Consider the following 21,961-nt stretch of genomic DNA (forward strand, 5'->3'; position numbering starts at 1 on the left):
TGGGGGGCAGTACAGGCTGGATGTGGTGAGCGAGGGGCTATAGGGCGTTATAAGGGCTGGGGGTGGGGGGAGAGGCTATAGGGTGCATAGGGGATATGGGATAAGAGGGATGTGGGGGCAGGGGAGCCGGGGGTGGGGTGACAGGGGGCATGGAGAAGGGGAGGGGGCTGCTGCATGGGGGGACCGGGCACTGGGGTGTACGAGGGCTCGCACAAGGGTTGACTTGTGGGCTGCGGGAGCTCGCACAAGGGCCAGGCCAGAGCCCTTGTACGCAGCCCCAAGAAAGCGTGCGTGCAGGGTGAGCGAACATTCGCACAAGGACCCTCAGCCCTGTCTGCACACCAGCACGGGGGCAGTCACACACCCACGGAGCACAGACTATGACATGGGCACACTCATGTGTACACACACACATCTCTCCAGAGAAGGCTACAGGCTTCTCCCCTCCCCCCAAGTCAGCAGGGAGAACATGCTGTGCACATGTGTGCACACACAGCACACACGCAACATTACACCCCCCCATGCAGTCTCTGTCCCCCACCTAGGCACACATGCAGTGACACACACACGGACCCCCCCAGCACAGCTATAACAGATGCACTGTAACATAAGCATGTGCACGTACACACCCTACAGCAGACACATACACCCCCCCGAATAGCAAACACACCATGATACACACTTGCACCCACACTCATGCCTTATGGGAGATGCATGGTCACACACTGACACACACATCCTATAGTAGACACACACATCATATGGGAAACAGCCTCTCTCTCTTGCACACACATACACATCCTGTACCAAACACATAGTAACATACATACATACACATACACGCATCCTGCAACAGACACAATCATGTACCCCCCAAGTGGGCACCACATGGTTTCCTGCACACACACACATCCTGTAGCAGATACTAACACACACACACACACCTTGTAGCAGACATAAGTACACACACGTGCCTTCTAGGAGATACATGGCTTCACCCGCACACACGCATCCTATCAAAGACACACTGTGACATACCCCGCCCCCCCCACACTATATCACACACACAGACACATCCTATAGCAGACACATGTGCCTGGTGTAACAAACACTATGACACAAATACATGCACCCTATAGCAGACAATCATGCACATGCACACACACATCCTACGGGAGACAAATGGTCTCTCACACACGCACACACATGCTATAGCAGACACACTGTGACCCACATACACACACCCACACCTTATAGCAGACACAATGTCACACACACACTGTAGCAGGCCCACTATGACACACACTCTTTCTGTCTCTCACACACACACAGTGTGCCCCAGGGCTTGTCTGATCACATGTGGTGCTGTATGGGGAGAGGGATGGATGCATGGAAGGGACGTGCAGGGTTGGGAGGATGGAGGGCGTGTGTGTGCCAGTGTGCAATGTGAGTGTGCACATGTGTACACTTGTGTATGAAAGGGGTGAGGGGGCAGGCCGGGGGTGGGGGAGAGCCCAGGAGTACTGGCTTCCCCAGCTGGGGCTAGAAACCACCACCTAATTCTCCTATCTCCACAACATGTGTGCACACATGCACACACGTGTCGTTTTGAGCATACACCAGTGCATGACGCCATGCCAAGCCAAGCCTGTGCACACGTGTGGGGGCACAAACTCACACCCAGACTCACGCGCCAACCCACTTGTGTGCACACGAGCTCTTGCCCTGGTACCCACTCCCCACCTCGCACCTGCTTGTGGTCTCACGCTCATTCATACACCCTCCCTCTTGCACACGTGCTCGCCTGTGGGCAGGCTGGCCACCTTGCACATGCACGTGGCCTCCTGTGCTGCTTCGCACATTCACAAACAGCCTTGCACGTGCACGCGCATGGCTGGCACGTGCTCTCAGGAGCCCTCACACGCCCTCGCACCACAGCCCCATCACCTGTGGCACACGCAGGCCAGACGGTGGGTTGCCATGGCGACCCCCAAACCTACTTCATTCATGAAATCTCAGGCCTTGGGCGGCAACCTGGCAACCTGCCTCTGCCAGGGATGCCCCCCCGGGGCTGCAGGTCGGGAGTGGGGGGCACCGGCAGGGCAGGGGTCGTGGGTTAACTGCCCCCCATATCTCAGGCCCCGTCACCAGCCCTCTGCAAACCACAGCAGCCTGGGCGGGGAGCGTGGCAGGCCCCCGACACCTGGGTTTCATGGCTGGTGGCCACGTGTCGTGGCCCCACTCTGTGCCTCAGTTTCCTTTCCCGCTGGATGGGGCAGGGAGCAGCACCCCCAGGCCAGAGGTTGGCTAGCTGACACCCCCCCCTGCTCTAACCACTGGCCCCACTCCCATCCCAGGGCTGGAGAGGCAACCCAGGCCCCAACAGCCACCTCTGGCAGCTCAGCCAAGAGACTTTCATTAGAGAGCAGGCCATGAGCACTAATTACTCCCTCGTTAGCTCCCTAATTACAGCCTGTCCCCTGGGGGGGACGTTGCCAGGCTCAGGGGGTACAGCTCTGTTGAGGCCAGCCAGGATCAGAGCCGTGGCCCCCCCCCCCTTGCTCCCCGCCGGCTTCACTGCCAATTAATCACCGTGTTCGTTAATCCCATTTTAGCCAAGGGGAGCCTCATTCCCTATGTAAATCCGGGCTCATTAGGCGCCGCAGCGGGTGGGCTCCCAAACCCCCTGGGCCCAGCTTGGGGAAGGAGGGGAGGTGCTGGGGTCCTGACAGCAGGAGTAGCTGGGCTCTTCCCCTGGGCCCAGGGTGCTGCGGGGGGGCGGCTCGTTCCCCCCCAAAAAGCCCAGTGGGGAGGGGGGAGCAGGTCTCTGGGCCACGGATGGGGCCTCGCTCCCCACCTGAGCTCAGGAGAGACCCCGGGGTCCAGGCTCCCAGCCCCCCAGGGGCCACCCTGCCCCCTGCACAATATGGGGGGACAGACCCCAGCAGTGGGGGTGGGGGGACGGGACAAACACTGACCAGACTTCAGGCTCCGTCCCAACTGGTTTATTCCCTCCCCAGCCAAGGGGGGGTGTATCTCTGCCCCCCAACATGGAGGGTCCGGTGGGGAGGGGGGTCCCCAGCCCCCCTAGCGGAAGAAAGCCAGACGCTCCCGCAGCCAGTCCTCCGTCAGCTCCTCCGTGGTCCGGATCTCAAACACCTGGTGGGGGGGAGATGGGGGTTGGCAGCTGCATGGGGGGGTGTCTGTGTGGAGTCCCCCCTGCCAGAAGACGCCCCCCCCGGGGTAGGGGGTCAGGACCCCGGTACCTTGGTGAGCTGGGTCGCCTGCACCAGCCGGTTCTTGCTGCCCGCGTACATCATCTGCTGCTCCGGCTTGCAGCCTGCGTGGGGCAAAAGGGTTAGTACCCCCCGGTGGGGGCTGGGGGGCTGACATGGGGCAATGGGAAATGAGGGGGAAGCCCCCCACTTTTTCCCCAGACCGGGGAGATTGGGAAACGAACCCAGGCATCCAGGGCCCCCAGCTCCCTCCCACCAGTCTAAACATGGGACCCCCCAAGCCCAGTTCCCAGAACCAGGAAAGAACCCAGGGGCCTGAGCCCCCCTCTTTGAACCCTGCACCCCGCTGCCCTCCGGGGACTCGGGCGTCTGGCTCACCCAGGGGGCTGGAGAAGATGAGGCAGAGCGGGTAGGACACGCGCCCGTCGTCGTGCTGGTACCGGTAGCTGTATGCCACGAAGGTAGGGGACGGGGGGTCAAGGAGCAGGCGGGGCTCCCCTGGCCCCCCGCGACCCCCCTTGGTGACCCCTCAGGACCCTCCACAGCTCCCTATGAGCCCCAGACCAGCCGGAGGGATGGAGGGCCACCGCCCCCCCCAACCAGTGTCCCACCTGCCCCTTTGTCCCACTGCCCCCCACCCCACGCTGCCCCTGGCCCCAGTGGAAGGATATCGAGGCTGGCGCTCAGGCAGCTCGGCCCTCAGGTCCTCGGGGGACACATCCTGCAGGAACATGCAACGCTCAATGGAGGGGTGGGGGGCAGCACACAGGGCAGACATCCCAGGTTGGTCCCAGCCCTCCCCGCCCGTCACTAGGCCAGGAGGGCCCGATCCTAGCCTGGAGACCTGCACGTGTATGTATATGTGTGCACACACCTGTTGGACACCTAGATTCTGTGTGTGTGTGTGTGTGTGTGTGCGCGCGCGCGCGCACACGTGCATGCATGTGTGCACCCATCAGACGTTTGGGTTGTGGGTATGGCTGTGTGTATGCACAGCTGCCTGGGTTCTGTGCATGTGCTTGCGTGCGTGAACGTGTCACACATCTGGGTTCTGTGACTGTGGGTATGGGGGTGTGTGTACATGTGTGTACACGTGTCAGACACCTGGGTTCTGTGGGTGTGGGCATGGGTGTGTGTGCGTACACACACATTAGACACCTGGATTCTTTGTGCGTGTGTGTGGGTGTGTGTCAGACGTGTAGGTAGGTCCTAACGCCCGGGTTCTGTGCGCATGTGGGTGCATGTAGGTGTGCATGTGTGTCAGACAGCTGGGTTCTGTGTGTGCCTATGTCCACATGTGTGCATGTGTGCTGCCCCCTGCTGGAGCCCGTGGGTCCCACATGCCTCTTCCCTGCCCCGGAGCCGCTGTTGCCCCCTGCTGGCAAGGAGCAGGGGGCTCCTCTGTGCCCCCCCCACGCCAGGGGAGATGCCCGGTGCCTTTTGCCCCCCCCCCCCCCGAGGTTTGGGACCTCCGTGGTGCCCAGGCGGCCTCACCTCCAACTCCTCCTCCAGCACCACCAGCTGCCGGTCCCTGTCGATCTTCACTGGGGGAGGGCAGAGGGGGTTATGAGGGAGGAGCACTAGGGGGCACTGGGGGACAGGTGGGGGTCACCCTCCACAGCACCTCTTGCTGGCCTATATCAGCCCCCCCCACGCCCCCTGCTGGGGGCCACCAAAGTAGCCTCCTGGCACCTGGGGGCTGCAGGCGCGGACTTGTGGGGAGCCCCAGGGGGGCAGTGAGGGACCCCAGGGGGAAATGGGGGGTCATGGGGGGTTGCAGGGGCTCCAGGGGGACAGCAGAGACCCCAGGAGGGCCGTGGCGGTTCTGGGGGGGCAGCGGGGGGCTCCGGGGGCCCATGGGGGTACTCACTGAGGATGGCGGCGTTGTTGGTCTCCTTGCGGAAACGGAATCGCTGCAGCCTCTCGGTCAGCGCAGGGTCCACGTCACACACCACCAGCGAGTCCGACTGCAGGGGGGTGCTCCATGAGCCCCCCAGTGTGAGACCCCCCCGCCCCCCAGCCGCTGCCCCCCCCGGGGTAAAGTGCCCTCTGGTGCTGCTGTGGGGGTGGTGCCCTGGGACTGCCACACAGGCAGTTGTGAATTAGATGTGTACACACACACACACACACAACCCAGGTGTCAGGACATGCATGTGCGCACACCTTCCCCACCCCGCCTTGCACCTGGGATATGTTCACACACACACACACAGAACCCCAGCATCCCAGACCCACACACAACCCAGGTATCCAGGACGGACAGACAGACAGAAAGACAAAGACACACACACACACACACACACACACACTATACTCACTAAAAAGGAGTCTTGCACACACACACACACACCACCTGGGTGAAATGCAGTCTTTGCTTGCACATCTGTGTACCCCTGCTCCCAGGCACACATACACACGTGCAGGCACACGGGCCCAGCTCCAGGCACCTGACATTCTTGGGCTCTTGCACACCAACATGCTGCTCAGAGACACACTCAGGCACACACATATACAGCCCCATGTAGTGACTCTCACTGGCACCGTCCCCCCTGTGTTCTCACACACACACGTGCCCTGTGGGGTGATCACAACTGCCCCAACATGGAACACACACTCATATGCACACACACAGAGGTTGGTCTGCACTTCCCTCCAGGCACCCTTTGAGTCCATCTGTCCATCATTATCCACCCTCAACACACACACACACACACACACACCCTCTCAAAATCTCGGTCACACTCATAGACCCACACACACAGGCCTGGCCCCAAGTGGGATTTACACAGAGTGTGTGTGTGTGTGTTTATGTGCACAGGCAGGCGTGCAGGACACCCGGGTCCCGTGTGTGCACGTGTGTGCATGCAGGACACCTGGGTTGTGCGTGTGTGTGTGTACCGTTCAGCCCCCCCAGTCCCAGGTTCCAGGGGCCCCGCCACGCTCCCCAGTGCCCCCCCCATTCCGGCCTCGCCCTTCCGCCCCGCAGCAGGAGCCTGCTCTGTCCTGCCCCCCCCACGCCGAGGGGACACCCTTCTCCTGCCCCCTGCCCTGCTGCCCCCCCCACATCCCCGGGGAGGCACAGGCCCCCCACATGCCCCCCAGGCAGATGCATGCCCCTCCTCTTGCCTCTGCCCCCCAGCACCGCCCCCCGCCCCAGGGGCAGCACTAGGGGGTCTCTTTGCCCCCCCAGCCCACTTCCACCCCCCAGGAGGTACCATGGTGTCGGGGCGGGGGCTCCGCAGTGCTGGCGCAGGTGCCACTCTCTGCTCTCTGTGTGGGGGGCCGGGCGGGCACTGGCCCCGTGACAGGATGCGGGCAGGAGAAAAGGAGAAGTCTTGGTTGGGGGAGGGGGAGGGGAGGGGGGGGCACCCAGGGGGCAAAGGGACACAAGAAAGGGGGCATGGAGAGACCCCATCCTCGTGCATCGGGTGTGCAAAGACTGCCCCCTCGTGCAACACACCAGAGCCAGCTGCATGGTGGAGGGTGTCAGGGTGGGGAGGAGGAGCCTGCACTTGGGAGGGGGCCCAGGCCCCCCCACTCATTAGCTAACGGGGCTCGTTACACCCGCTGCCTCCAGCCCCAAGGGGCCTGCAGTTCTACCCCATGGGGGGCTGGGCAGTCCTCGGGGGACTGGACTCCATTTCCGAGCAGGCACCGCGGCACACCCGAGAGCCGACCCCACTTGCGGGGCATCATGGGTAATGTAGGCCCCGGTCCATAGGAGACAGCGGGAGCACAGGACTACAGGGCCCATGAGGCAGCAGGAAGCCGGGTCTCGTTCCCACAATCCCTTGCGCTGCCACAGGGGGCGGAGTCAGCAAAGGAGGGAGATCGTTAATTTAATTAATGTTAATTAACGCCTCAGCAAATTAACCCTCCCACCTCCTTTCTTTGAAAGCCCAAGCTATAATCTTGGGGGCGGGCCTGCTTGCTAAGCGGGGTCTAATTAGCAGGGGGAGGGGAACTGTTCATTATTTAATTAGTAATCGACTGCTAATTATTTAATTACTTATTAATTACGTCATTGGGGCCGTGGGGCATGGAGGGAGGAGGGGCCAGGAGCTGGGATGAGGTAAGAGATTCATGTTAATTTAGCCATGAGTTAATTGGGGGCAGCAGTAGGGGAGGGGCCTCATGTTAATTAAATCACTAGTGAAGTGGGGGGAGGGGGGATTATGTTAATTGCTTATTCCATAATTAAACACTGACATTAATTAGGGCGCAGAGGAGGGCGAGGCTAATTAGCTGATTAATTAAAGGGGAGGGCAGTCTGAGCGCGGCTGGGAGAGGGGAGGCAGGTGGGAAGGAGGGGGAGGGCTTGGTGAGTAACGTCACTGCGCTGCCGACTGACATCTTCCGCGGGCCAATCAGCGCCCGGGCTGCGCGGTGGGGGGGCGGGGCGGTGATTGCCCTGGCGGCAGTGGGGCCCTCCCGTCGGTCCCGCTCCCCGCGGTCTAAAGGGAAAGGGGCGGGGCTCAGCCACCACCCGCACGTCGCCCATTGGCCCGCGGCGCTGCCACTCGGGCGCCGTACGCGCACGCGTGGCGTGGTGACGCAGTGCGTCGGCCGTGCGCGCTGACGTTGCGCGGGGGCTACGGCGCCTCGGCGGAGCGCGGCTGGCGGCGCCGCGGCGCGGGTGAGCGCGGGGCGAGGTGCTGGGGCGGCCCCCCCCGCGTGGGCGGGGGAGGGGATTCACCCTCAGGGAGCGGGCCTCCCCCCTCGTGGCCCCCCGCCGCCTGGGCCCCCCCCGACACCCGCTTCCAGCCCAGGCCTGAGACCCGCCCCCCCGCTCCCCTCCCCCATCCCTTTGCCAAGGGGACCCCTCCAGGTCCTCCCGTACTCCGTGACCGTCTCCCCACACCCTCCGAGGTGTCCCGCAGGCCGCGGGTGGGGGGCGGACCGGGCTCGGGACACGGGGGAAACGCAGAGTCTCGTGAGGGGGGGGTCTGACGAGGTGAGGGGGTCTTGGTGCTGACGAGGGGGGCCTGACGAGGTGGGGGGGTCTTGGTGCTGACGAGGGGGGCCTGACGAGGTGGGGGGTCTGGGCGTCTTATGAGGGGGTGTCTCATGAGGTGGGGGGTCTGGGGGTCCAATGAGGGAGGTCTGGGTGCTAATGAGAGGGGTCTGATGGGGTGGAGGGTCTGGGGTCTAACGAGTGGGGTCTGGGTGCTAATGAGGGGGGTCTGACGAGGTGGGGGGGTCTGGGGTCTAATGGGGGGGGTCTGAGTCCAAGGCGGCTCAGAGCGGCTGCCCCTGTCCTGTGCTCGGGGCCTGGGTGGGGGGCAGCCCCGGTGCTGCACTGCCCCCTTCTCCCCAGGGGACTGGCCAGGGGGAGCGGAAGTGATGGGGGGTGACCTGCTTGCCCATCACCTCCCCCTGCCCCGGTGTGGGTGGGTCTCGCCTCCCCGAGGTAGGTCCGGTTGGCAGAGCCTCACAATGGCCTTTGTGAGGTCGGGGCCCGGCCTGAGCCCCCGACCCGTGGGCGACTAGTTGCGGGAGGTGGTGCCGGGCGCAGTAGATAGGTGCCGGGTGGGTGGTCCCAGGGGCTGGGGTTGAAGCTCTGCCCCCCGACTCACACCTGGAGTCCAGCCCCAGGGGGGGAGAGGACGGACCTGAGAGATCCCTCCTGCTGCTGAGCTGGGATCACCGGATCCCAGTGGTGAGCTGGCTTGGGAAAGACCTGCTCTGTGATCTCTTTGATCACCGGATCCTGGCATGAGCTGGCTGGGGGGGGGGAATCCGCTCCATGATCTCTTTGGAGTTGGAGCCCTGCGGTGCTGTTCCCACCCCCTGGCCTGGTAGGGCTGGGCTTTTATCCCCCTTTGCCACCCAGGGGATGGGGCTGGAGCTGAGCCAAGGGGCAGAGGTCATGGGTTCAATCCTGCTCTGGGAAAAGGGGCCCTGGAAGCTGTAGGTCCTACTTGGCACCTGGGGGTGTAGGGTCAGGTGCCCCCGCTCCCCTGAGCTGCTTTCCTAGCTGCGTTTCTCCCTGCTTATGCCCGGAGACCTGGCCCGTCTCCTCCAGTATCCCAGCACCCCTTGCTGCAGCCCGCTGTGCTGTCCCAGGGTGGGGGGCTGAGTGGGATTTCCGGGCTCCTCCGATCTCTTCAAGAGCGGCCGTGGTGGGTCCCAAACTGGGGGGTCAAGTGGCGCTTTGGGGGGGGGGGGCGTCATAGGCTCCTAGGGGCTGGCTCAGGATAGGGCGGGGGCGGTGTCTGTGCTCCCTGCTAACCCAGGCTTGTCTCTGTCCTCCCAGGGGTCTCCGCAGCCCGGGTGACGCCCTCGTGAAGAGCTCCCCACCCCGCCCCCCACACAAGCGTATGAAATTCCTGGGGGGTGCCAGCAGGCAGCTGCGTGTGTCCGGCTGTGCCGGGGGACCCCCAGCTGATGCCATGTGAGGGGGCGGGGGGGCCGACCCAGCTCCGCTCTCCCGGCCCCCTCCCCGCCTGCGCCTGCCACCATGATGTTCCGGGACCAGGTGGGCATCCTGGCGGGCTGGTTCAAGGGCTGGAATGAGTGCGAGCAGACAGTGGCGCTGCTGTCGCTCCTCAAGCGCATCACCCGCACCCAAGCCCGCTTCCTGCAGCTCTGCCTGGAGCACTCGCTGGCCGACTGCACCGAGATCCACATCGTGGAGTCCGAGGCCAACAGCGCAGGTGAGAGGCCCTGCCCTGCTTCCGAACCCCCTCTGGTGCAAGGCGGGGCAAGCCGGGCCTAGCTGTGTCCACCTTCTGCTCCCAGCCAGGTGCTGGGTACATGCAGCTGCTCCTGGGGTGGAACGAGGCAGCTGTGCTGTGTTCCCAAAGCTGGGAACAACCCCCTGCCTTGTGGCATCTGCTACAAGCTTCTCCCTCCGCCACGGCCCCTTTGGAGCCGTACTGCTGCAGCAGTGGGGGGGGCACTGGGTCTGGTGATGCTTGGATTTCCCCACCCCTGACTCAGAGCCCTTCAGACCCCCAGCATGGGCAGTCCCCTGGCTCTCGACCTGCAAGCTGCTGGCCTCTCCCCGGCCCTGTTCCCCCGCGTCCTTCCTCCTTCGGCGTTTACATTCCTGAGATTCTTGGAGAGCGCTGCTGGCTTCCCACTGGAACCCACCCCCCTCCCGTTGCCTCCGCCCCAAAACCCCCTGTCCGGCTCTGGGGTTCATCTCTGCCCATGTCTGTGAAGGAGGGATGGGCGGGGGGAGAGCAGCAAAGCAGGATGTCCTGGATGCAGCCGGTGAGCTACTCCCGAATGACCCCTGCTCCTGCGTTAGCCGCGGCTGGTTCCCATCAGGCCAGGCAGTCGTGCGAGGGGATTGTCTGCATGGCTTTGGTCGCATGCTCATCTGGGCTGCTACAGATGATGCCAACCCTGTGTGGAGGTGGGGGCTATGCTGGATGTACCACCCTGCCAAGGGCTGTGCCCAGCTTCCCTGTGGCTCTGCCTTCAAGATGCCTTCTATACCCAGGGCCTGCTTACCTTGGGACGGGGGCATCTGCTGCTTGGGTTATACCAGGGGCAGCTGGACCTGTATTGCTGTGATTGTTCCAGGGACATGGTGGTGTGAAAAGCCCCTTTATTCCCTAACTATACCTTGGCATCCTGTTTTAGGAGCTGGCAGGGTCCGGGACTGTCCTGACCGGGGCTTTGGGGCAAAAGAAAGTGCTTTTAGTTGGTTTCAGATCCTTGCTGCTCCAGGCAAGGCCATGTTTGACTCCCAATAGAGCTGCAAGATACTGGTTACATAACCTATGGTGCCTGGGGTGCATGTATGAAAGGGCTGGGAGGTTTCACCCAAATAGTGGCTGCATTCTCCCAGCTCGGATCACAGCTGAAACTCGTCTCTACAGGGCAGGTGGGACCTCAAGCTTGACGTATTCCCCTGCTGTGGGATTCGAGTGCTGCAGGAGGGGAGGGGGGATATGGAACCTGAGCTGGTCATTTGCAGGTGGGGAAACTGAGGCAGAAAGCAAAACCCCACTCTCTGTCATCAGTGGGAGAGCTGGGTGTAGGACCCAGGAGTCCTGGCCAGGCTAGGCTTGTGTCTGGCTGGTCCCTGCCTGCCAGGAGGAGGTGCTCTGGGGGCCCAGGGTTTGATAACTGTGGGACCAGAGGGGGAATAATCTGGGGCTCACGGGCTAATGAGGCCAGTTGGCTTGGGGGTGAGAGCAGCCCTGAGCCGGCCCATAGGACCCTTCCCCCTCCCCCCCAGTTCTTTTCCCTCATATGGTGCCTGATGCCGTGGGCACCTGACCCCATTCCTTCCCCATGCACCCACCAGCCTCTGCCTTCAGGTTCTAGCTCCATCCCACTGCCAACCCTTCTAACCCCTTTCTCTTTCCTTGCAGCTGTGGTGAGCCAATGGCATCAAGAGCCCAAAGACAAGGTCATCTCCCTGCTCCTGACTCACCTGCCCCTGCTGCAGCCCGGCAACATGGACGCCAAGGCTGAGTACATGAAGCTGCTGCAAAAGGTGCTGGCCTACTCTATTGAGAGCAACCTGTTCATCGAGGAGAGCCGGCAGCTGCTGTCTTACGCCCTCATCCACCCTGCCACCACCCTGGACGACCGCAACTCCCTGGCCCTCTGGCTGGGCCATCTGGAAGACCGCCTCTCAGGCGCCTTCTCAGGCCAAAGCCGAGGCCGGGCCGACCCCACCTACCACTCCCGCCAAGGCTCGGACGAGTGGCAGGGCCCCGGCGAGCCGGGGGTGGGGGAGCTGGGCCACGGCTGGCAGGACAAGCCACCCCGCGAGAACGGACACTTGCCCTTCCACTCTTCCAGCTCGGTGCCCTCAGCTATTAACAGCCTCGGGAGCAACGCCAATGCAGGTACGGGGGCTGGGGAGGGGAAGGAGAAGAGGGGGCTGTGCGGTTAGAGATCCAGCGGTCGGATGCACCATGCTGGTTCTGTGCACTGCCACTGTATCGTCAAGGATATGATGCCTCGGTTTGGGACAACATATTTGCAAGCATAGAACATGCCCCACGTTGGGCTTTGAAAGGCAGGGCATAGCATTGAAGGGACCAACTCAGTCGTAGCTGACGGCATCACGTAGAGCAAGTCTTCCCAGAAATATAGTGTCCAGGAAGTTCCTGCTCCCTCCCCTGGACGGTCTTCTCTACACTTCCTGGACACTGATCCCAGGAGGACCTACTCTGTCCCAAGGCCCTGGATTTTTGTAAGGGCAGTAGTAAGACTATGGGGGCTGTGTGGGGGAGGTCACACTCTCACCTTGGGCTGAGATCTAGTGTCCGGATGCATCTTGTCCCCACCCCGGATGCACTGCGTCAGTTTGGTGCGCTGCTACTGTATTTTCAGGCATACGACACCCCATCTCTTGGTGTTGACAATATCTTCTTTTCTACCTCCCGCTTTCCAGAGTCATAGATGATAGTGTGATATAGAGTAAGTCCTCCCAGGAACGTAGAGTGTCCAGGAAGGTCTTGCTGCCTCCCCCAGAAGGTCCCTATACCTTCTGAACACTCGTATGTTCTCAGGAGAACCTACTCTTGTCACAAGGTCTCAGAGTTTTGCAAGGGGTGGTAGCAAGACTGTACCTTGTCCTTTATGTGCGTTCCTATAAATGAATTGTGTCCATATCAAGCCTATCCTGATACTGGCTGCTTCGGGCGGTAGCTACAGCGCTGTCAGCAGCTCTGGCTGTGAGAAGGTTGACACGGGGCTCCACCATCCTGGCAGCTGCCTGGAGGACTCAGTGTCTTTTTGTGCCCCTTTTTGAGCATGGATGCTCCTGGCCACTCACTGGCTGCTTCCGGCAGAAGCTGTGGCACTCGGGCAACAGCTGTAGTTTGAGAGGGTTAACCTTGAAAGGTTTAACATGGGGTACTCCCTTTGGGCAGTGACATGGTGCATGCAGTGTCGCAGTGCTTCTGGTCCAGTGAAGCAAGCTGCTTAACATCCCTTCCACCTCAAACACAATTCTGGGGGGCTGGTTTTGGGGAGAAAAGTTTCGTACAAGGAAAATGTGCGGACCAGTAGCTTGAAATTGCAGCAGAGCTGCGTTTAGATCAGACCTCACAAAAACTTGTTTGTTGTTAGAGCAGGAGGCAGAGATGGAGACCCCAGGGAAGTTGAGGGCTCCCTATCCCTGGAGGGGTTCAAGGAGAGGGTGGGCAGCCACTGGGCAGGGGTGATCTGTGTTCTACTTGGGATTTCCCAGGCTTCAGGGCTGTGCTGGTTGCCTCCCTTCCCCCCATGCTTTCTGCTCCATGCACTGGGGGTTTTAAGTTTCCCCCAGAGGCGCTGGGTGCTGCTGCAGCCCAGGCTGGGGATTGAGCTGCACCAATGCTCCTGCTGGGACCAACCCCACAGGGTCCTGGCTAGAGGGCCTTGCCCCTGCACTCAGGCTCAGCCCCACACTGCACTGGGGGCAGGAAGGAATTTTCACCCCTCTGCCCCACACCGTGGTCAGACTGGTGCAGACTGAATGGGGGTTCCTTTCTTCTGCAGCAGGGCCACAGCCTCGCCCTGGGGTCTCTGGAGCATCCATGAACCCCCTTTGACAGTAGCAGGATGTTGGTGGCCACAGCTCCCCTGCTTCCTCAGGGGTGGGGGTGATGCCTGGTGTGGTGTCAGGGCTGATGGTTGTGCTGCTCAGAGGTTCAGTGCTGGGTTTGAATGGGGCTGATCCTGCCTCAGGCCAGGGCTTGGACTAATTGTGATCTCTGAGGATCCCTTCCATCCCCACGGTTCTAGGATTCTACAGTGCCCAGTCAACAGCTGTTGTGAGAGGGTTAACTCAGGGCTCTGTGCTCTGGGCAGCGGCGTAGCTCGCGCACTGTCTCGGTGCTTCTTTTTCAGCAAATAAAGCCACTTAAAACATCCCCTTTGATTTTTGGAGCGTGTTGTATGCAAGGAGATATGGTAAGGAGAAAGGTGTGTGTATCTGCATTGTGTGAGAGGAAATATGGTAATGCCATCTCTGTCTCCTTGCAGCTCTGCCCTGCCAAATCCACCCCAGCCCGCTCAAGCGCTCCATGTCCCTCATCCCCACAAGCCCCCAGGGCCCCGGGGACTGGCTGGGGGGTGAGGAGCTGGGTGCCCGCTCGGCCTTTGGGCCCGGGGACCACGCGCCCCTCTCGCCCCAAAGCAGCGTGGCCTCCTCAGGCAGCGAGCAGACGGAGGAGCCGGGGGGCAGCCGCAACACCTTCCAGGAGGACGGGAGCGGCATGAAAGGTAGGGCAGGGAGGGGTGCCTCCCCCCCCCCCCAAACCAGCCGCAGCAACCCCCGCACCCTTCCCCCCCAAGTCTCACCCCCTCCCCATCTCCACAGACGTGCCCTCGTGGCTGAAAAGCCTTCGGCTGCACAAGTATGCAGCGCTCTTCTCCCAGCTGACGTATGAGGAGATGATGACACTCACGGAGCAGCACCTGGAGTCACAGGTACAGCCCTGCCCAGGCCTCCCTCCCCTGCCCCGGCTCAGGACACTTGGCCAGTCCCCAATGTCTTCGAGGTCTGGGCTGGTGGGTGCAGTCTTCTGTGGGACCCACCTTAAGGGCAGGCAGGGTGCAAAGAGCCCCACATCTTCCACAAATGCTGTGCTGGAGTCCTTCCCTGGTCTGGGGGCACATCCTCCTTAAATGCTGCATTGGTTCCCATCCCCTGCCCCATCTGCTGCTCTACTTTTGGCTTCCTGCCCTGTGCCCCCAGTCCCATCGGTTACTCTGCTTTCAGTCCCAGTCCTGCTCCCCCATCCCCATCTATTGCTTTGCTTAAGATTTGTGCCCCGCACTCCCCAGCCCCATCTGTTGCTCTGCTCTGCTTTCAACCCCCTGCCCTGTTACCATGCTTTCAGCTTCCCACCCTGCTCTCCTGTCTTATCCATTGCTCTGCTTCTGACCCCCTGCCACATCCCTTGCTCTGCTTTCAGCTCCCAGCCCCTTCTGCCCCATCTGTTGCTCTGTTTTCAGCTCCTAGCCCTGCTCCCCTGCCTCCATCTATTGCTCTGCTTTCATTTTCTTGCCCTGTACTCTCTGGTCCCACCTGTTTCTCTGCTCTGCTTTCAGCCCCCTGCTCCATTGTTACCTTTTATTTGGCTTCTTGTCCTGCTTCCCGGTCCCATCCGTTGCTGTGCTTTTGACCCCCTGTTGCACCCCTTGCTCTGCTTTCAGTTCCCAGCCCTGCCCTATCTACTGCTCTGCTTCCAGCCCCCTGCCTTGTCAGCTACTCTGCTTTCTGCTTCCTGTCCCGTGCCCCCTGCCCCATCTGGTCTCTGCTTTTGGCTCTGTGTCCCCCTGGTTCCATCCATTGCTTTCTGCTCCCTGCCCCATCCGGTGTGCCAGGTGGGCCGGGATCCAGGGCCTCCCTCGGCTGCTGCCACCTTCAGCTCCAGGTTCTCCCCGCTCCAGAACGTGACGAAGGGCGCCCGGCACAAGATTGCGCTGAGCATCCAGAAGCTGCGGGAGAGGCAGAGCGTCCTCAAGTCCCTGGAGAAGGTGAGGCTGATGGGGCCAAGACAGCTCGGGTCTGTCCATGCAGCTGCTTCTGGGGAGGAAGGAGCGGTGCACGGCTGCTGTGGTCTTGGGACAGATGCGCTGAGATGCATAGGCATGTGCACACCAACACAGCCTTCCCCCTGACATAAAGGAACATGAATACACAGCTGTCTGCACACCTTACTCATGCACACCCACAACCCTTCCTCCCTCCCCCACACACACACACCCCTCCCCCCCCATCAATATGCACAGTCCTTCTCCCCCACATGTATGCACATGCACGACCCTCCCACACATGCAAGCATGCAACCCTCCCCCCACATGCATGTGCATGCACACACAACCCTCTCACATGTATAGTCCTCCCTACACGCATGCACATGTGCCCACAACCCTCCTCCCCACATAAGTGTGCACACCCACCTACACAGTCTCCAGTCCTCCAGCAGGGAGCAGCACACACCTGCACTCCTCCTGGGTCCAGCTGGGATTTGAACCTGTGATCCCCGAGGAGCTGAGCCCTGGGCTGGGAAGGGGTGCAGGCAGGCCTGATGTGGTGCCCTGTTTCCCCCACTCTGTTAGGACATCTTGGAAGGTGGGAACCTGTGGACAGCGCTGCAGGAGCTGCAGCAGATCATCGCAACGCCCATCAAAGCTTACAGCTCCCTGCAGGCCTCGCCCACACCCAAGGAGGCTGGGCCCGAGCGCCTCGGGGGTCCCCCCAAGCCCGGCCTGGACAAGCCTGGTGGTGGGGCTGAGGACAAGGCACCCCTGGGTGACAGCTTCCAGGCCCAGCCCCCCGTGCCGGGCGATGGCGAGTCAGCCACTGCCCCCATCCCCGAGGGTGACATCCCAGGGCAGTTCACGCGAGTCATGGGCAAAGGTGAGGATGGGGGATGCATTGGGAGGGTATGGGGAGTTTGGGGTGGGGGGATTGGGAGGTTACAGGGAGCTTGTGGGGGCTGGGGGCATTTGGAGCAGGGCCTTGGGGCAATTAGGGAACTAGTCCAGTCCCTTTGAAAATCAGTTCGGTTCCTTGCCTGCACTGGTCTGTACTGCGAGGCTGCCCAAACAGTTTAGGGCTCCACTGATCTCCCTTCAGGGCTGGCAGGGTGGGGGCAGCGCCTGATCCAGCCCCCGGAAGCGGGTGATACCCAATCCCACCCAGCAAAGAGAGTTGGAGGGGGGGAGCCCAGACACCTGGCTTCATCCCAGCTCTGGGAGGAGAGTGGGTCTAATGGGGAAAGGGATGGGACTGGGCAGGACTCCTGAGTTCTCACAGCCGTGCCATCTCCCTCGCAGTGTGCACCCAGCTGCTGGTGTCACGGCCGGACGAGGAGAACATCACCAGTTACCTCCAGCTCATCGAGAAGTGCCTGACGCACGAGGTATATCCGACGGGGCCAGGACGCCTGGGTTCTTGAGGGCGGGGGGGAGGGGGGGTGGCGGGATGCCTGGGTTCTCCTGACCCCCTCTCCCCGCCCCCCTGCAGGCATTCACGGAGACGCAGAAGAAGCGGCTCCTGTCCTGGAAGCAGCAGGTGCTGAAGCTGCTGCGGGCGTTCCCCAGGAAGGCGGCACTTGACCTGCAGAGCTACCGCCAGCAGAAGAGGTAAGGGCGCTGCGACTTCCCCGGCCTCTGCTGCCAGGCCATGGGAGGGGGTGAGGTCAGCAGGGGGCGCTGTGCACGTGAAGAGTTTCTAGGCCTTGGGTAAGGAGTGACAGGGTGGGGGGGGACATGGTGTCGGGGGGCGGGAATGTGACGAGTTTCCAAGCCTCAGTCAGTGCCGTCAGGGTGTGTGCAATGAGTTTTTGTAGGCCTCAGCCGGGCAGTGGTGGGTGGGGGTGCAGGCAGCAGGGGGAAGGTGGTGGTGGGGGGGATGTATTTGTGTGATGAGTTACTAGGTCTCAGCTAGGGTCGGTCCTGTGTGGGTGTGATACCGACTTGGGGAAACTGAGGCACAGAAGCCATCAGACAGGAGCCTGGGAGGGGAGGGACTAAGCCTGATTTCACGCCCCTCTTCCCCCTCCCCAGCTGGGCCTTCGGCTCCAACTCGCTCCCCATAGCAGGCTCTGTGGGGGTGGGGGTGGCACGCCGGGGCCAGCGCCCGTTCCCAGTGCCCCCCCGCCCCCTGGCCCCCGGCCGCATGGGGCTGCTCAGCCCGGCTGGCCTCGGTGCCGTCTCACCCCGCCACGGCCTCAGCCCCGCCGTCGCTAGCCAGGGCCGCCAGGTGAGCTTGGGCTGGGGCCTGGGGATCTTGTACATAGTACATGGGCAGGGTATGGGGGGGTGGGGGCGGAGGGGCTTGTTGGGGTTGGAGCATAGTACAGGGGGGAGTGGGGTGGAGGTGAGGCCTGTTGCAGGGGCGGGAGCTGTGGGGATGGGGCCTGTTGGGGCAGGGCCTGCTATAGAGGTGGAGCTGGCACCTGGGGGCTTGGCACATGGGGGGGAGGGGGAGGGGCCAGCTGGGAGAAGCCTGATCGTGGGGGCACATGGGGACTGGGGCAGGGTTTGGCAGGCAGGGGTGCCCCACCCAACTCCCCTCTCCTCCCTACCCCTGCAGAGCCTGTGGTTCGCCAACCCCGGGGGCAGCCACAGCATGCCGGGGCCGGGGCGCAGCGCCGTGCAGCGCACCCACTCGCTGCCCGTGCACAGCTCCCCGCAGGCCGTCCTCATGTTCCCCCAAGGTGAGCCTGGCCTGCATGCCGGGGGTCTCTGCGGGGGCGTGGGGCATGGTTTCCACCCAGGAGCTGAGTCCTGTCCAAGCTGTTTGTGGGGGGGGGGGGGAGGGGAAGTGGTTTCTGCTGGACTCCTGGGTTGCATCTACTGCTGCCCTGTGGCGGGGGTTGGAGGAATGCCCCCCAGCCCCGGGCACTTGAGGTGGGCACAGGGCAAATCCTGCTGCTCACACCCCCCTGCAGAATGCCAGCTGCCTGGCACAGACCTGGAGATCAACCCCACGCTGGAGTCGCTGTGTCTCAGCATGACGGAGCACGCGCTGGGCGGTGAGTGGGGGGCACTAGGAGGGCATCCTGGCGCTGTGGGGGCATGGGCACCCAGCTGGTCCCAGATACCCTGGCTGGGGGCTCTCAGTCCCTTGCAGGGACAGTGTCTCAACTCGGGCAGCTGTCCCTGCCTGCCTGTCCGCCCCGCACTTCACGTGCAGGCCCTCATGGGAGGGGAGCTTGTGGAAAGGGTTTTTGCAAGGCAGGCTTGCAGTGGCCCTCCTGTGAGGCCCCGCCCCTGACTCCACCTTCTCCCCCCCCCATCCAGATGGTACCGACAAGACCTCCACCATCTGAGGGCGCCGGGGGACCCCGCCGCGCCCTGGGACGCTTTTGGGGTTATTCTTTTTCTTTTTGGGGCGCTTCTCAGCAGGGGGTGGGTGACTACCCCCCCCACGGTCCCCGTGGCTGCCCCCCCTCCCCATGCGAGGGGTGGGGGCGGGGCCGGCCCCTCACTACAATGGCATCATCTTAGACCTTCCGATCGCTTTTTTTTTTTTTCCTGTTTCCTACTTTTTTTTGTTTTTGTTTTGTTTTGTTTCCTTCTCCTGCTGTATAAAGACATAGGGTTCCCTCCTGGGGGGGAGCCGGGTGTGCGAGGGGGGGCGTGCAAGCCCATGCGGGCCCCCGTGTGTCTGTGCGACACCTCCCACCCTGGCCTCTCCCGGCAGGCCGTTCCGGGAGCAGACAATCCCGGCAGTCAGGGAGATCTGGGAGGGGAGGGAGGGTTTGAGTTTCTCCTGCTTTGGGGGCAGGTTTAGGGGGCAGGATCAGGGCCAGAGTCCCCACGGGGGGTGCCTGGAGAGCTGGCTCCATCCAGGCTCACCCCGTGCTGGTGTTTGGCCCCTGATCTGGGGGAGGGGGCAGCTATGTAGGAAGGGGGTTGTGGGGGGGGGCAGTGACATTTTCCTGGACCTGATTTAAGTGCCTGGTTTAAAAGAAATAATTATTTACCCCCCCACCCCCGATGAAACTGCCCCCCCATAGGTGGAGACCCCCTTCCCCTCTCCAGGACAGATAGCCCCTTCCAGTGCAGGGGAAGGGTTAATGGGGGGTGTCCCATAGGGCCTAACTGTTGCACACGCGCGTGCCCCTGCCCCCCAGTTCCCTGACCTTCCTCCTCCCCAAGCTGGGCATACCCCCTGGGGCAGGGGATGACTTCCCCCCACCCCCACCCCCACCCCCCAGCTCCTGGAAGAAGATAGGAAAGAGGTGTGTGTGTGTGGGGGGGGGGTTCCCTCTGGACTCACTTTCCCATGATACATTGCACTTGTGGCCTCAGTGCATTGTGGGAAAGGTTTAGCTTCCATGCAACTTTGCAGCAAGTTGAGGGAGTTTCAACCCCCACCCCCCCAGACCCTTGGGGATACAAATGGCCAGGCCCATGGTGGGAGCATGTGCGTGCACATGCATGTGTGTAAGCGTGTCAGTGACTACACTACATGGGGGTGGGTCCCAGGGGGGTAGGAGTGTAACCCCAGTTCTGCCCCCTCAGCCTGGCTTACCCCTTTCTCTGCCCCTCTTTTCTTTGTAGCCCCTAACAATAAGGGGTGGGGTAAAGCAGTGCCCCCATGCAGCTTCCTCAGAGCAGGACACCCCCCCCCCAGGGTGGGTCGTGGGGTCCCCTGGAATTGTGGGGTGGGGCTTTGCTAGCCTTGCCCCCTGGTGGTACATACATTAATTATGATTTGATCCCTCCCCCTCCCCGGCAGCCCCACCCCCTTGGTACAAAGCAGCTTTCCTGGCCCCATTAAGGGGTGGGGTAAGAAGCCCTCCCCCAGACTCCCCCTGAAGGGGGCATGACCCCCCCCCCCCCCCCCCGCGCGCAGGGCCCCCCCTGCTGTTTGTACCTGCCGGCCGGCGGCTCCGGGTTCAGATAGAAGCGTTATTTTAGATACGTTTTATTATGGATAACTTTTGTTATGACTATGGCTGGTAACCATGACGACGTTATTAAAAAAGGCAAAACCCAGCGCCTCTGACGATTGGGGGAGGAATGGCTGATGCGCCCTCCCCCCCAGTCTCTACTCCCTTATCACTCACCTTACTTTGGGGCTCCCAGGCCTGTTCCCCCACCCCTGTGGGAGTTGGCAGCCCCTCCCAGCACTTTGTATACAGAGAAATATGGTAAGAGTGGTTTCTGCTGCTTACCTGGCCAGGCACAGCCCCTCCCCCCCTTGCTCCCAGGCCCCCTGGGGTCTCCCTATGGGCCCCATTCTCCTTTTGGGATCTCTGTATCCCCAACTTGCCCCACCCCCTTCTGGGGTCTTCCTACGTCCTATTCCTGCCGCATGACTGCTCTTACTGTATTTCCTGGTATATAACACACTGCTGAACTTTGCCTGCGGTCTTTCTACCCCTCCCTGCTGCCCTGCCACCTGTGGGGTCTCTACCTCCCCTGTCCAGCTCATGCTGTAGCTGGTGTGGGGGGGTCTTTTGGAGGCTACAGAGCCCTAGGGGGTGGTGCCGAGGCTGGGACAGCCCCAGGCACGAGGCCGGTCTCAGGGCCAGTGGCCGGGCTGGGAAACAGTTTTCCCCTGGACTTGCCTCCCCCCACTGCATTGCAGCTGTGGGCTCCAGGTGGATGTGGGAAAAGTTGCAGCATGCATCGGGGGTAGAATCAACCCCCTTGCCCCCCCACTGAGTGGGCATAGCTCTTATCCCCTGCCACCAGGCTCCCTCCTGGCTGCCCCAAGGTGTCAGGACCCCCTCCCATCCTGCTGGTGGGAAGGAGAGGGGTGACCCCCAACCCATCCCCCCTCCCTCCCAGGGCTATACAGCCCATATTGGTCCATACTCTGAGCTCCTCCAGCTCTACAGGCATCTGTATAAGCCCACAACCCATACGGCCCTGTAGGGCCCCCCTTCTAGGTCATACAGCTTATGTTGGCCTATATTGGCCCATACAGACCCCTACTGAGCCATATTAGGCTATGCTACCCCCATTAGGCTGTGTGGCACTATCCTGAGTCCTGCTGTGCCCCCCCAGCAGGGGGTTTGGGGACAGGCCCCATTGGGGTGGTGGAAGATGCAGGTGCTCCAAGCACAGGCCAGCCTGCAGCTGGCTCTTGCACGTTGTGGCTGAGGAGCCCAAGGAGAAGCAGTAGCTGGGTCAAGCTGAGCTCCAGCACAAAGCATCCTTGTGTAATGTGGGGGAGTGATGACTCAAGACTCTCGTGAACCCTGAAGCAGGGCACACCCACCTTGCACACACTGTCACAGCCACCAGCTCCCTGGGCTGATGCAGCCTCAGCCACAGGTGAGATGCGATCAAGC

The 21,961-nt window shown here is 61.9% G+C and overlaps 2 protein-coding genes across 5 annotated transcripts; one reads left to right on the top strand and one right to left on the bottom strand.

The window, feature by feature from the left end:
• Positions 1–2,990: 2,990 nt before the first annotated feature.
• On the bottom strand, positions 2,991–7,505 carry GMFG (glia maturation factor gamma). Of its 3 annotated transcripts, XM_090052120.1 has the most exons (8): positions 6,697–7,033; positions 6,452–6,529; positions 5,107–5,203; positions 4,731–4,780; positions 3,908–3,957; positions 3,615–3,697; positions 3,267–3,340; positions 2,991–3,159 (listed from the first exon to the last, which is right to left on the bottom strand). In XM_090052120.1, exons 1-8 carry the CDS (start codon positions 6,709–6,711, stop codon positions 3,088–3,090), a joined length of 519 nt encoding a protein of 172 aa, XP_089908246.1. In that variant the 5' UTR covers positions 6,712–7,033; the 3' UTR covers positions 2,991–3,087. The 3 variants fall into 3 exon arrangements, with proteins under 3 accessions (XP_089908246.1, XP_089908243.1, XP_089908244.1); XM_090052117.1 differs by having other exon boundaries at positions 6,452–7,071; XM_090052118.1 differs by lacking the exon at positions 3,908–3,957 and having other exon boundaries at positions 3,615–3,682; positions 6,452–7,505.
• Positions 7,506–7,740: 235 nt separating this feature from the next.
• On the top strand, positions 7,741–21,829 carry SAMD4B (sterile alpha motif domain containing 4B). Of its 2 annotated transcripts, none has more exons than XM_090050932.1 (13): positions 7,741–7,872; positions 9,493–9,892; positions 11,567–12,049; positions 14,178–14,417; positions 14,515–14,624; positions 15,525–15,677; positions 16,263–16,563; positions 16,983–17,068; positions 17,173–17,291; positions 17,715–17,910; positions 18,244–18,367; positions 18,602–18,685; positions 18,954–21,829. In XM_090050932.1, the coding sequence occupies exons 2-13, from the start codon at positions 9,697–9,699 to the stop codon at positions 18,980–18,982; spliced, it is 2,121 nt and encodes a 706-aa protein (XP_089907058.1). In that variant the 5' UTR covers positions 7,741–7,872; positions 9,493–9,696; the 3' UTR covers positions 18,983–21,829. The 2 variants fall into 2 exon arrangements, with proteins under 2 accessions (XP_089907058.1, XP_089907059.1); XM_090050933.1 differs by having other exon boundaries at positions 15,591–15,677.
• The last annotated feature ends 132 nt before the right edge of the window (positions 21,830–21,961 follow it).

This window comes from Crocodylus siamensis, chromosome 6, assembly GCF_052110815.1.
Source record: "Crocodylus siamensis isolate JL-2025a chromosome 6, ASM5211081v1, whole genome shotgun sequence".
Lineage (NCBI taxonomy): Eukaryota > Metazoa > Chordata > Crocodylia > Crocodylidae > Crocodylus > Crocodylus siamensis.

What these genes read in the sequence shown, in the direction of transcription:
- SAMD4B (XM_090050932.1), top strand. Translation starts at nt 9,697, where the DNA reads ATGATGTTCCGGGACCAGGTGGGCATCCTGGCGGGCTGGTTCAAGGGC. An exon ending in CACGCGAGTCATGGGCAAAG is followed by an intron (nt 16,564 to 16,982) that starts GTGAGGATGGGG and finishes TCTCCCTCGCAG; the next exon opens with TGTGCACCCAGCTGCTGGTG. An exon ending in TCGCTAGCCAGGGCCGCCAG is followed by an intron (nt 17,911 to 18,243) that starts GTGAGCTTGGGC and finishes CTACCCCTGCAG; the next exon opens with AGCCTGTGGTTCGCCAACCC.
- GMFG (XM_090052117.1), bottom strand. Translation starts at nt 6,778, where the DNA reads ATGAGTGGGGGGGCCTGGGCCCCCTCCCAAGTGCAGGCTCCTCCTCCC. An exon ending in GCCCCCGCCCCGACACCATG is followed by an intron (nt 5,204 to 6,451) that starts GTACCTCCTGGG and finishes ACCCCCCTGCAG; the next exon opens with TCGGACTCGCTGGTGGTGTG. An exon ending in CAACAACGCCGCCATCCTCA is followed by an intron (nt 4,781 to 5,106) that starts GTGAGTACCCCC and finishes GCCCTCCCCCAG; the next exon opens with TGAAGATCGACAGGGACCGG.